The following is a 14,513-nucleotide window of genomic DNA, read 5'->3' as shown; positions in this document are numbered from 1 at the left end:
AAAAAAAAAAACACAAAAATATTAAGCATATCCATTTACCTAGCCATAAATACATATTACTAGTGTAGTAGTTGCTGATCATCATATATATTACAGATTATGGGAAACTGCTGCATGGTAGAATCTTCAGTGGAATGGGCAGGATGATTGGGGTTCATTGACAACATCAAGACATGGTAACCTGTATAATTCAAAGAAGAAGAATAATAAGGTGCTTGATGAAGAACAAGATGGTGGGTTGGGAAACGTGGAGAAGAAGAAGCTTCTTGGTGCCTTAAGAGCTTCTTCTGATGAAAATGGAAAAGTCAAGATTATGATTTCCAAGAAGGAGCTTAAGAAGTTGTTGACAGCACCCTCATCATCACAACATCAAGGTTCTTCTTCTTCTTCTTCTTCTTCAGCAGAACAAGTTCTTGCTCGATTGATATATGCAAGAGATCACTATGATCAACATGATCTTCACCATAGGCACTGGAGGCCTGCACTTCAGAGCATTCCTGAAAATTAATTCACTCATTTCCAGTATATTTTTCCATCATGAAAGGCTGATGATGATGAATGAAAGTGATGAATTATTTATTTTATTTTTATTTAATTTGTGTGAAACCGAGATTGTAAACGGAATATTATTTGGCCTTTGAGTATATATTACGGTAGCTAGGTTATCCTTAATTATATTATATATGTTGATTTATTTTTCATGAATCACGACAAGAATTAATAAACTGTCCAGAAGCTACATATATAATATATGGTATTTAATTTATTAACTTTTGCCTTATTTTATATTATGCATTATGCAGGTTTCCAATCTCGGAAGGTGGCTACTATCGCCTACCAAATGCCCATATGCCTTTTCTTTTTCACTTCTTGTTTTAATTTAATAAATAAATATAATAGTATATTCTGTTTTAGCTATGCGCACTACATCACCATATACTTCTATTTGACACCTGATGTTATTGGAAAATTAAACATGTTAGATATATATTAAGATTAATTATTAAAATTAGGTATTATATATATAAATATATATAATTAATTTTTTTAATATATATTTTATACTAATAATTCATTTTAATATAAATTGCATAGTAATTGAGAAATACCTCGATTTGCCAAGACTCTATCTTCAATTCTTAGAACTTCTTCTGTTCCATCTCAACGAAGACAAAATCCATTATTGTCTTGACATATGCCACCGAAACTACAGGAAAATTGGAATGGGAGGTTACTCATTTTGAACTGGGCTTATTGTTTAGATGCTTTCCGCGATTATTTATTTGCTCAGAACTTGGCTCTCTAATATTTATCATTGAATATTAATTTTTGCAAGTTGAAAGTGAACCATATTGTAATTACTTTGTTTAGTACTGTTGGACTTTTTTTCCTCTTTTGTGAGGTTTAAGTTCAATTTTTTTTGGGTATTTTTTTTTTTGTATTTTTGTGTTATTATCCTAATAAAATTTTTTGGGATTATTGAAAGTGAAAGAGAACAGCCATAAAATAAAAAAAAAAAAAGAAAAAATAAAATTTTTATTTTGTGTAGAGTAGTAGATTTTAGACAGTAATTTCTTATTAATTTATTGTTGGATCGTCCTGAAATTTGAACTGCAGTTTTATTTTATCTTATTCTTTATTCTGAACGGTGAAGATTTTGATTGAAGGTTTGTAGAGAGAAAAATCTACTTTGAATAGCAACTCTGCTATTGGGTATTTTTTTATCTTGTTATTCATTTGTAAGCTTTGGTGCTTTAATGTGTTGGCTGGTTGTATGCACAATTTGTGTTTTATTTAAGACTTTTTTATACCTCATATTTGATTATAGTGGAGCCATTTTCTTGGTCTTGGTGACTCGTGATTTTTACCTCTCACATTGAGAGAGTTTTCCATGTTAAAATATCGGTGTATTCTTGTTGTTGTTTTAGTTGATATATTTGTTTACTTATAGTTGTTGTCATATTGTGTTGTGAGTGTTTTTATATTATTCTTGTATTGGATATTTGTGTTGTTTTCGCTACTGGGCTCTTTCATGCTGGTATCAGAGCTTGTTGGTATTTTTCTGAACTTGTGATTTTGTGAATAATGAAAGCTAATACTAATATTAGTAGGATAATCACTTTTAATGGTCCTAATTATGATTTGTGAAAGTCAAAGATGAAAGATTTGCTTTATATTAAGAATTTTCATCAACCAGTTTTTGGTACAAAGATGCTTAATGATAAATCTGATGGTGATTGGACTTTGTTGCATAGACAAGTTTGTGGATATATTAGGCAGTGAGTTGACAATAATGTGTTAAATCATATTATTGGAGAGACACATGCTTGAATCCTTTGGATTAAGCTTGAACAGTTGTATGCTTGAAAAACTGAGAATAACAAAATATTTTGGCTTTGAAATATACAGATGGCCATTAATGACATATCACTTGAATAACTTCTAAAGAATAATGAATCAGTGATCTTCCATGAGTGTCAAATTTGTGAAGAGATTTAAGGTTTGGCACTTCTTGGCTCTTTACCAGATTTGTGGGATATTCTCAAAATTTTATTGTCTAATTTTGCTCCTGATGGTATAATCTCTATGAATTTTGTCAAGAGCAGTGTTTTGAATGAAAAATGAGAAGAAAGTTACAAAATACATCGACTACACATTTAGGTGTTCTGGTTTCTGAGTTTAGGGGAAGAAACAAAAGTCGAGGTCCTAAAAGTAGAGATCAAAGGACAAACAAGTCTCAAGAAAGGTATAAGAATATTGAGTATCATCATTATGGTTAAAAGGGGTATGTGAAGAAATTTTATTGGCAGTTAAAGAAGGAGAAAGACAAGGCAAGCAAAGACGATAGTATAAATAAAAATGATGGTATCAATGAAGACAAAGTCAATGTAACTCATGATGATTTTCTACTTGTTGAGGAGTTTGAATCTCTTAACTTTGTTGATAATAGTATTAGTTAGGTGATTGATAATGATGCTTCTATTCATGTTATATCTAGAAGAGATTTGTTTACGTCTTATACTCCTGATGATTTTGGTGATGTAAAAATGGCTCATCAAGGTATTGTAAAGTATATCAGTGTTGGACAGGTTTGCTTGAAAACCTCCAACGGTACCAAGTTGACTTTGAAGTGCATGAAGCATGTTCCTAATATTCGGTTGAACTTTACTTTCTGTTAATAAGTTGTGTGATAAAAACTTAGATAGCTCATTTTTCGTGATAGTTGGAAGCTCACCAAGGGGTTCCATGGTTGTTGTTAGAGGTACACGACACTCTACTCTTTATTTAACTCAAGTAAAGATTGTGAAAGATGTTGATGATGATGCTATGTTTGTTGATGGAACTGATTTATGGCATAAGAGATTATGTCATATGAGTGAGAAATGCATGAATATGTTGTCCAAAAGAAATCTTCTACCTAGTTACAAAGTTGCTTTACAAAAGTGCATCAATTGCTTTGCTGAAAAACAAAACAGGTTTCTTTCAAGAGCCATCTACCTTTAAATAAGTCGAAGATACTTGACTTGGTGCATTCTGATGTACGTGGGCCGATGAAGACAAGAACACTTGGAGGGTCTATCTATTTTGTAACTTTTATTGATGACCATTCTAGAAAATTATGAATTTACACTTTGAAGTCCAAAAATCAAGTTTTGAATGCGTTCAAGCAATTTCAAGCTTATGTTAAAATAGAAATTGGAAAGAAATTGAAATACATTCGTATTGATAATGGTGGTGAGTGCTCAGGTCCATTTGATACTTATTGTAAAGAGCATGGTATAAGACATCAGAAAACTCTTTCGAAGACTCTTTAGTTGAATGGCTTGGGTGAAAGGATGAACAGAATATTGGTTGAAAGAGTTAGGAGCTTATTGTCACTGTTTGGATTGATAAAATTCTTTTGGGGTGAAGTTTTGAGCACTGCCATTCATGTCTTGAACCGGACACCATGTGTTCTTTTGCAATCTGAAGTGACAAAAAAAGTATGGTCAGGTAAAGATATTTCTTATGATCATTTAGGAGTATTTAGATGCAAAATTTTTGTTCATATTCCCAAAGATCAGTGGCGGAGTTTAAACAAAATTTTGGGGGACCAAAACTTCAATATAAAAATTTAAGATTAAATTCATCTGATGATGCAACTTTTTGAATTTTTGAAGGTTGTATCTCACTTTCTTCGTGATTTATTAAAGTAGAAGAACTATTTATAGGTGTTGATATTGTAGAAGTTATACGTTCTCATTTTTGAATATTAGTCTTTTTCTTAAAAAATGCATCAATTCTTTGATTTTTCATCATTATTTTATATAAAAATTTAAATATATATCCTGTAAAATATATAAAAAAAATTAGAAGGATAAATATTAAAATTTATAATATTTATTAATTTTTTTTATCAATTTGTACAAATACAATAATATCAATACTTATTGAATATTCTAATATTTTTTATCATATGAAAAATTAAATTAAATAAACAGTAATATATAAAATAATATTAAATTAAATAAATAAAAAATACCTAATTTTAGAATGAGAAGCAAAACGTATTTTTATAATGAGAAACAAAGTAGTAAGCATGATGATTTTTGTTAGATAATTTTTTTTGTTAGATGTGTTGTGAAGCCAATAAAGGTCCACTCTAGAAATTATTATGCAATGAAAGCAAGAAGTAGGAATTAAACTTGGATACCCTAAGAACTACTCTTTATTTTTTGAAGAATTACTGCTAATTTTTTTTATAAAAAAATTGGAGGGCCATGGCCCCCATTGCCCTAGTTAAGCTCCGCCACTACCAAAGATGAGATATCCAAGTTTGATGCAAAGATTAGGAAGTGTATTTTTATTGGCTATAGCATGGATGAGTTTGGTTATAGGGTTTGTAATCTTGTTAACAGGAAGGTGATTCGAAGTAGAGATGTTGTCTTTGTTGATGATCAAACATTGAATGATATTGATAATGCAGAGAAGGCAATGGTTCATCCTAGTGATGATTTTTCTGACTTAGATATTACTCCCTCTATGCCTGTGATGAAAGATGGTAGAGTTGAAGTTCACAATAATGAACATGATATAGGTGCAAGTGAAGATGAAACAGTTGATTTGACGCTTGATGAAGTTGGTGATGATGATTATGATGAACAACCAACTTTAAAAATTTTTGCAAATACACTCAGAAGGTCTACAAGTGAGAGAAATCCTTCATCAAGACATTTTTCACATGAGTTTGTCTTGTTGACTGATGGGGGAGAAACTAAATGCTTTAGAAATGCTGTTGAAGATGGAAGCAAAGCTCAATGGCTTGAAGCTATGTAAGAAGAAATGAAGTCCTTAGTTGAGAATGATACCTATCAGTTAGTGAAGCTACTTAAAGGAATGAGAGTTTTGAAGAACAAATGAGTATTTAGAATCAAGAATGAAGAACACAATTCTAAGTTTCGGTATAAAGTTAGATTGGTTGTTAGAGGATTTAGTAAGAAAAAAGGTGTTGATTATGAGGAGATTTTTTCTCCTGTTGTGAGGATGTCATCCATTCGTATTGTACTTGGATTAATAGCTTCTCTTGATTTGGAGATTGAGCAAATGTATGTGAAGACAACTTTTCTTTATGGTGATTTGAATAAAAAAATCTACATAGAGCAATCGAAGGACTTTGTTGTTAAAGGAAAGGAAGGCCTTGTGCGAAAGTTTAAGAAGAGTTTTTATGCGTTAAACCAAGCTCCAAGTCAATGGTACAAGAAATTTGAATCTGTTTTAGGAAAGCATGGTTATCATAAGATAACTTTAGATCATTGTGTATTTGTGCAAAAAAATTTTGATGGTGATTTTATCATTTTTTTTGTTTTATGTGAAAGATATTTTGATTGTAGACAAGAATACTTTGAGGATTAATAAGTTAGAAAAATAGTTGAGCAAGTTTTTTGCTATGAAGGACTTGTGTCCTGCCAAATAGATTTTGAGCATGACTATTACTCGTTATAGAGATTCCAAGAAGCTTTATTTGTCACAAGAGAAATACATAAAGAAGGTACTTCAAAGGTTTGGCAAGAATGATGGCAAATGTGTTGCTAGTTCTTTTACTCCTCATTTTAAGTTGAATACCAAGCAGTGTTCAACCACTGACGAAGAGAAACAAGCAATGGATGAAATTCCTTAGGTCTCAGCGGTTGGAAGCTTGATATATGCTATGGTGTGCACTAGACTAGACATTGCTCATGCGGTTGGTATTGTGAGTCATTTCCTCTCTAATCCAGGTAAAGAACATTGGAATGATGTTAAATGGATTATGAGATATCTCAAAGGTACAACTAACTTGAGTTTGAGTTTTGGAGGTGAGAAACTTTTGCTAGTTGGCTTTACTGATGCAGACATGGTAGGAGATATTGATTCTCGAAAGTCTATTTTAGATTATTTGGTCAAGTTTGTAGGAAAAGTTATTTCACGGCAGTCAAAGCTACAGAAATGTGTTGCACTTTCTACCATAGAAGCAGAATTTATTGCAGCAACTGAAGCATGTAAATAGTTGTTGTGGATAAAGAAGTTCCTTCAAGAGCTTGGTTTTAAGCAAGACCGTTATGTATTATTATGTGATAGTCAAAGTACTATTCATCTTGTTAAGAATTCTACTTTTCATGCAAGATCTAAACATATCGATGTTATGTATCATTGGATACGAGATGTGTTAAATTTTAAGTTGTTGAAACTTGAAAAAGTTCACACTGATGATAATGGTGCTGATATAATAACAAAAGTATTGCCAAGAGATAAACTTCAAATATGTTGTTTGATCGTCGGGATGGTGAGGGCATCCACCTAGTTGAAAAGGGGAGATTTGTTGGGTTTTTTTCTCTCCTTTGTGAGGTCCAAGCCCAATTTTTTGGGGTGTCTTCTTGCACCCTTGTGTCACTATCCTAATCAGATTTTTTGGGGTCATTGAGAGTGAAAGAGAGTGGCCACAAAGTGAGAGAGGAGAGGAAAAAATAGAATTTTTGGTTTTTTTTTTTTTTTTTTTTTTTGATTGGAGGTCTGTAGATGGAGAAATATGCTTCGAACAACAGCTCTGTTATTAGGTATTTTTTCATCTTCTTGTTACTCATTTATAAGTTTTGGTGCTTTGATGTGTTGGCTGGTTGTATGTCCGATTTGTGTTTTGTTTGCAACTCTCTTGTACTTCATATTTGATTATAGTGGAGTCATTTCCTTGGTTTGGTGACTCGTGATTTTTACCTTTCACATTGAAAGATTTTTCACGTTAAAATATCGGTGTGTTCTTATTGTTGCTTTAGTTGATATATTTGCTTGCCTATGATTACTGCCATATTATGTTGTGAGTATTTTTATATTGTTCTTGTATTAGATATTTGTGTTGTTTTTGCTACTATACTCTTTCAAGTACTTAGGGGTGGCAATGAGTGGGGTAGGGTAGGGTTTGGATCCAACCCTAACCCTACTCGTGGGTTGAGATTTTTATATAAACTCAAGCCTACCCTATCCGCAGTTTGATAATTTTTCAACCATAACCCTACCCGCTCTTAACCCGCGTGTACCCGACCCTATCCGCGGGTTATAAAAAAGATACAATTTTATTATATAACTTGATGATAATTTAAAATATAACTAATTTTTATGTAAAAAAGAATATTGAATTATCAATTAATGATTTTCTTTTAGTGGCTAAGAATATTTTACATTTAGTGAGAGGTATTTAATTCAACATCCACTTAAAACATATTTTTATATAAGTATATAACATATACATATATATAGAGTGCGGGTTGGTCGGGTAGGGTTGAGACTCAACCCGCACCCTACTCGACCCGCACGAGAACCCTACCCACTGTGGATCGGGTTGACAACCCTACTCAACCGGGTGGGGTCGGGTTGAGTACCCACAAGTAGAATACATATTACCACCTCTACAAGTAGTTAGTATAAAATATGACTTTATTTAATTAAACTCTTTTAGATAATATTACAACTCTAAAATTGGTCCAATTTCAAGACTAGTAATTATTTAGGTTACTATTCACGTTTTTCTAGTGCTAAGAGTTTATCCAGAATGAATTTAGTTTATTGTGAAGAAAATTATACAAGGAGAATAATCTTACAACTAATATTTGGTCAATCTCATTTTTTTAGCTAATTGTAAACTAAAGAAGATTTGGTTCTTTAGCTTATTGGGCTTTATTTTTATTATTTAAATAAGAAAGTGGATGTATTTTCTTTTGGTATTTAATTAATTGATTTCAAGCCAACCATGTTGAGACTCTTTAGATGGTATGTCAACGTTTGGTCTACCGATGGGGGTAAACCTATGAATAAATTTAGTCAATACTTTTCAAGAAGAGAATATTTGAGTAGTGATTTCTTCTTTATTTCCCCTCTTGGATTTGTATCAAAATGTGGGGGTTCTTCGAAATGCAAGCATTGGCAATGGTCAAAATAGAACTTTATGCTATCTAAACACAATATTATGCCTTACGTAAATTTCACGCACTCCATCGTTTAAAAGTTCAATTTATTCCTTCCATATTTTGAGCATGTAATAATAAATTTTATTCTAGGTGATTCAAGACAATTAATATTATTTTACACAACTCACTCGTTGCTATTTTGCATACCAGAACAACATGGGAACTATTCTTTATTCAACAACTATTTTGCTGAGAAGGGTGCTTATTCTAATAAAGATATATACGCATGCAATTCAAGAGGAAATAGTTTGCAAAACTATTCTAAGTTATTTTATTTGTGGTCAACAGTATAACATTATTCTAACAACTCAATCTTTTATGATTTTTTTTCTTCTTTTTGTTCTGGTCAACCTCACTATTTTTTGGACATTGACTTACTGTTTATTTTGTCAAACATTTTATGAATTATTTTTTGGGCCCGGAACAGGTTTCTGATAAACTGGGTTACCATATTAAAATTTGGGCTTGAAACTGGGCCTAGATCCATATGCTTATACGTTGTTGTGAAAATGCGCCGACTTGATATACCAAAAAGATGTTGTCTTTTTTTGGTCAAGTGGATTAAACAGTCCCAATCTTAGATATTATACATTTATATTCATATTTCATACACCCACACAACACACTTACGCACGCTATATGGGTATTATGAGTTCTTTGAACAACATCCAACTTCAACTAAGATTTGAACTCGGATACAGCTTGCAACAGAACATATAGATATGCCATCCGTACTAGACCTCTGCTGCAAAAGATGTTGTTGTCTAATAGTTCATTGTATTCATTCATACCAATAAGAAAAAGAAAAATCTTTTAGTAAATGGAAGTGTTAGGACTTAGGAGAGTACGTAACGCATGTCATATTGTCATGGATTCCGTTGCAATTACAAAAGCAGTTAAAATTAAATGGAAGGAAGAGGCACTATAAATGTGAGCATCTACCAACTGCCACATGACCCACTAAGGTACCTCCAAAACAGCATGGAAACTGTTGAAAATAAATAAGTAAATGAAAAAAGGTGTTAGACTTAGAGCATTGAGAACATAATGAAAGGAAAAAAAAGCAAAGCATGGTGTGAATGGGAAGAAAGGCGAAATGAAATGAAATGGTGGCGTAAATGCGGTAGCTAAAGCCCAGTTGTATGTGTTGATTGCTAAATGCTAATGCTCTCTCTCTTTCACCACTCACCAGTCACCAGTCACCAGACAGCTATTACTACTGAGTACTCACTGAGTACTCATGAACCAGCACACCACTGCACCACTCCTCACTCACTTTCTTCAACCTCTTTTTCCTCTTCTCCTTCCAATGTTGCTTCTCACATCTTGAATGCTTTTCTATTCGCCCACCCATCATGCTAATCAACCTTCACCTCTTCTTCTTCTTCCTCTCTCTCTCTAGCTGTAAGTCCCTCTCTCTCTCTCTCTCTCTGTTAGGGCATGACTCTACAGGGTTTCAAGTTTATTACTTTATTATTGGAACCGGTTTTTAGTGTATATCATTTCTCTCAATTACCCAGTCTTTCTCTGTTATTTTCCAATTATCAATTGAATCAGTTTGTATGCTCAAAACAGTGACCACAATTAGGGTTTAGTATTTGGTGAGGGGACTGCTACATTCACTGCATTGGGACTTTTACTTTCTACTTTGAACAAAACAAAGAATTGGTTGTTGATTTGTTTGCTTTGAGCTAAGTAATTGCTTCTCCTTTTGCTGGCTAAGCTGATCATCTTGGTTAGTGGTTGTATACTTATATCACAATTCATTCATTCCTTTTGTATTATGATGAATTTTGTTAAACTGTAGTATATATTACTCTGATCGATTAAACTGTGGTTTCGGGTTGGGAATGCTTGGAATATTATCAAAGGAGCTTCAGCCATTTAGCCTTTTCTATGAAGAATTCATCTTACAGGATACCGGTTAGGTTCAATTAATTAATGCTATTAGGGTTAGGAAATTCGGCATCACATTCACAATAGTTGACAAAACCCCTCTCTGCTCAACATTAGAGAGCTGGATATCTTGTTGACTCAATCAGTCATTCTCCTTCTTGTCCTCAGCTTAGCATTTAGTTGCATAGATCTTTAGAACTTCCTTGTTTTTAGGTGATGCATACACTATTAGAGTCTCTAATTCGCTGCTGTTAGACTCGGTTGGCATTGCAATGGCTGATGGACATCCAAAATAAAATCAAATTGATATCTGGACACTCCCAGTGGTACAAATCGCTCGCTCTGTTCCGTTTTATTTGTCACTGAAAATTTGTATCCATATGCATTAATTTAAGGATGTACCAAATGTTTACCATGACATAAAAGGAAATTAAGATAGTAATAAATATTGAGCTTGCTACATGTTTTCAAGTTTACGTGGCTTCTGGCTTATATGATATGTCTTGATATATTAACTTTTTACTCTGGGCACAAGTTATATTGAGATGTATGAATTTTGATTCCAGCAAATAACACAATTTTTCATGAGTGATCTCTGAAAGAACGAGGACATGCACATGGTTAAATATTATCTCTTACTGGTGTTTTGGTACAGGTGCACATGAGTCCCATAGCAGTAGATTAGATCATCTTCAAAGTTCTGTACCTCAGGACAACCATGTCGATTTTATGCTGCCGGAAATCTCACCTATTGGTGCTCCGCAGCCCTTTCTTCCTCTTCTTGCACCTTCACCGTTGGCTCCATTCACGAATACCTCTATCCCAAAGTTATCAGGTTCTTTTCTGTATAATAGTTGTGGCTTGTTTAGATTTCAATTGCTTGCATTTGGATTATCTCTCTCTTTTGTCTAACCATCTCATTGCATGCATATTGCAGGACTCTGTGTTTTGAACTTCACAGCTGCTGAAAGTTTGATGAGTATGACAGCAATTGATTGCTGGGAGGTTTTTGCACCGTTTCTGGCTAATGTAATATGTTGTCCCCAGGTGGAAGCGACTCTCACGATTCTGGTTGGTCATTCCAGTAAACATACCAATGTACTGGCCTTGAATGGGACCACTGCCAGGCACTGCCTTTCGGATGTGGAGCAGATTTTGATGGGCCAAGGTGCCAGTGCTAATCTGAGGCAGATATGTTCAATTGGTACTTCGAATTTCACTGAGGCATCTTGCCCAGTGAAAAATGTGGATGAGTTTCATGACATGGTGGATACTTCTAAACTCCTTACTGCCTGTGAGAAAGTTGATCCAGTGAAAGAATGTTGCTACCAAGTTTGTCAGAATGCTATATTGGAAGCTGCAACAACAATTGCTTCAAAAGGTCCTGATCTTATGGGCATAGATGCACTGCGTGTTCAAACTGAGAACTCAAGTCGGATCAATGATTGTAAGAATATTGTCCTTCGGTGGGTAGCTAGCAAGCTTGAACCTTTTCAAGCAAAGAAAGTTCTCAGAGGGCTGTCTAATTGCCATGCTAACAAAGGTCTTTTTTTTTTTCTTTTTTTTTGCTTAGCAAAAAATTTTAACAGTGATGGTCATCAAACGATAAGTTTAGCTGGCTCTAGGTGATTTTCAGTCAGTCTATGTTATATACATATGGGCTGATACTTCTGTCCCTTACTACTGCATTCCTTTGCCTAAATCTTTACTTTGTCTCTTCACTGCAGTTTGTCCACTGGTTTTCCCCGACATGAAGCATGTTTCCAAGGGTTGTGGGGATGGGATAAGTAACAAGACAGCCTGCTGTCATGAAATGGAAAGCTATGTGTCTCACTTGCAAAAGCAGAGCTTCATCACAAACTTGCAAGCTTTGGATTGTGCGGATACTTTGGCAGCCAAATTAAAACGATCAAATATTACTGAAGATGTTTATAGCCTCTGTCACATAAGCCTCAAGGATTTTTCCCTCCAAGGTTACCTTTTCTTCTCTACTCCAGTACTCCTGTTTATATGCAACAAAATTACACTCAAGTTCCCATGATATATTATATCTGTTAGTAATATTTATTTCCTCTTTGTGCCTGTGCCTTTCAACTTGTGTGGAAACTGATGATGTGGATGCTTCAGTTGGAAGCCAAGGTAACAACTACACTGAAACATTATTTCCAGATATATGAATCCCCTTAGTTTAGATTTTTGGTTGAGATATGACTTGCTGCATTGTTTTCCCTAAACAGCGGCTGGTTGTCTGTTGCCTAGCTTGCCTTCGGATGCTACATTTGATAGCACTTCTGGTATTAGTTTCCTTTGTGATCTAAATGACAATATCCCAGCTCCCTGGCCTTCCACCTCTCAGTCAACAACTTCATCATGCAATAAATGTATGTTTAGATAATAAATAACTTTGGGCAGCAACCTGCTATTTATTTATTTATTTTTGCTGCTATTTCTTTGTGATCTTTTGATAATTCTACCTTCATTGGTACCGCAGCTGTCAACATCCCTGCTCTTCCTGCAGCAGCATCTGGTCAAAATTGTAAGAACCTGTTCAATTTCTGGTTTATCAGTAATACGCTAACTTCTTGTGATCGTTTAAGGTTTTGACTAGAATAATCGAATAAATGCTTGCCATAAACATTTAGGTTTTTAAAGAGATCTTAGTATCAGCTATACATGTCTCACTAAAACATAAAGCAGATTAAAACCGTAACCGAATCTGATTACTAAGATTTAGGAAGCAGTAGCGCCATATCTTATGCATGGAATGATATCAGCATCTCCATTAGTTTGGTGCTTGCTCCTGACTGATTTTAAATGATCTGCAGGTCTCTACAGCCGTAATGTGCTGTTTTTCCTGTTTGTTGCTTTATCATTTCTCCGTATGATAGTCGCGTAACTATAAATGCTGCTTCCTTATTCCTACAACAAGAAGGATTTTTTTGGGCAGGCATTTCGCCAAAGGTTAACAATGACCATTGAAATATTACCAGATTGATGAACTCAATCGAAGGTGAAGTCCAGCCAGTTTCTAATCTTGTTGATTCATGATTCTTATTTGCTTGTGTAATAAAATATTTGTATATAGGAAATTTAGAAAGCATAGGTTATACACTGTAACTTATTGAGGTTGGTATGTAAGCCAGGATTGCATTTGGAGGCTTTTTGTAATCACCCTTTCCTAGCTATAGGCATTTCATTCAGGACGAAGATTCTTAAACAGTTAAACCTATTAACTTGTTAAGATCTGTCCCAAACCCATCACTTTCACAGCATGCCCCATTCTCAGTAATGAGATCTTGATCTTGTTATTTTGTTCATAGTAAAGTTCATGCATATATACTCGCTGGCACTAATAAAACCTGAATAGCACTTCAAGTATACTGCAGAGCAGATCGAATAAACATTCCAAAACATGATAATCGTAATCCCCACATTAATTTGTATATTGTTTGCAACCGGATTTGTATGCCGTTGGAATGAATCAATCCAAAGCCTTACCAAATTTATTTTTAAGCTATGTCAGTATTCATTTATTCGTTAAGTTCATTCTATTGGAGGTTCATTAGTTAAATTAGTATGCCTGTTACAATTTCAAGATATGTCTTCCAAAAAAATTGAAAGGTCAATTATCCGAGGTAAAATTAGGAGAGAAATTAACAAAAGTAAAAAGAAATTAAATATTTTTTGAGTGACAAATTAGTCTCTATATTTACCCAAAAAAGAAGAAAGTTAATATGTCTCACAATATAAAAGTTTAGAAATTAACGGTTAATAAACAAATATTAGGGATTAAAGTTACTATTTGAGACCTACTTTCGAGTTTTACTAAAACGAGAAAAAAAATGCAAAAAACGGCAAATATGTTAAAAATTTGGCTTTTTTATCTAATTAAATATCTGAGAAGCTTTTATTCCCAAAATACGCACCCATTGAAACTGATCCTAAAATACGCATACCCAATTCGTGCCCGGCAACCAAGAAATGGAGTTTGCCATCACTTCAGGGCTGACGCCAACGAAATGGCGCAGGCACAGCAGCTTTCTTCATTTCGTTGCTGCCATGCACGAAATGGAGCAACCTCACTGACGGCGCACACAAGGTGGTGCACCTCAAGGCCAGCGCATGCGAATTGGCCCAAGCTGC

General features: G+C 34.0%; 1 protein-coding gene and 1 pseudogene across 2 annotated transcripts; both read left to right on the top strand.

The window, feature by feature from the left end:
• Positions 7-516, top strand: LOC107637536 (annotated as a pseudogene).
• LOC107638624 (uncharacterized GPI-anchored protein At1g61900) lies at positions 9,473-13,687 on the top strand. 2 transcript variants are annotated; one of them, XM_016341974.2, is made up of 8 exons: positions 9,473-9,878; positions 11,026-11,205; positions 11,308-11,913; positions 12,098-12,343; positions 12,498-12,509; positions 12,608-12,751; positions 12,862-12,906; positions 13,196-13,687. In XM_016341974.2, the coding sequence occupies exons 1-8, from the start codon at positions 9,830-9,832 to the stop codon at positions 13,264-13,266; spliced, it is 1,353 nt and encodes a 450-aa protein (XP_016197460.1). In that variant the 5' UTR covers positions 9,473-9,829; the 3' UTR covers positions 13,267-13,687. The 2 variants fall into 2 exon arrangements, with proteins under 2 accessions (XP_016197460.1, XP_016197461.1); XM_016341975.2 differs by lacking the exon at positions 9,473-9,878 and adding an exon at positions 10,292-10,696.

The sequence above is a fragment of the Arachis ipaensis genome, chromosome B04, assembly GCF_000816755.2.
Source record: "Arachis ipaensis cultivar K30076 chromosome B04, Araip1.1, whole genome shotgun sequence".
Lineage (NCBI taxonomy): Eukaryota > Viridiplantae > Streptophyta > Magnoliopsida > Fabales > Fabaceae > Arachis > Arachis ipaensis.
Note: the sequence above shows the minus strand (reverse complement) of the source record. Positions and strands in the feature narration are given on the sequence as shown.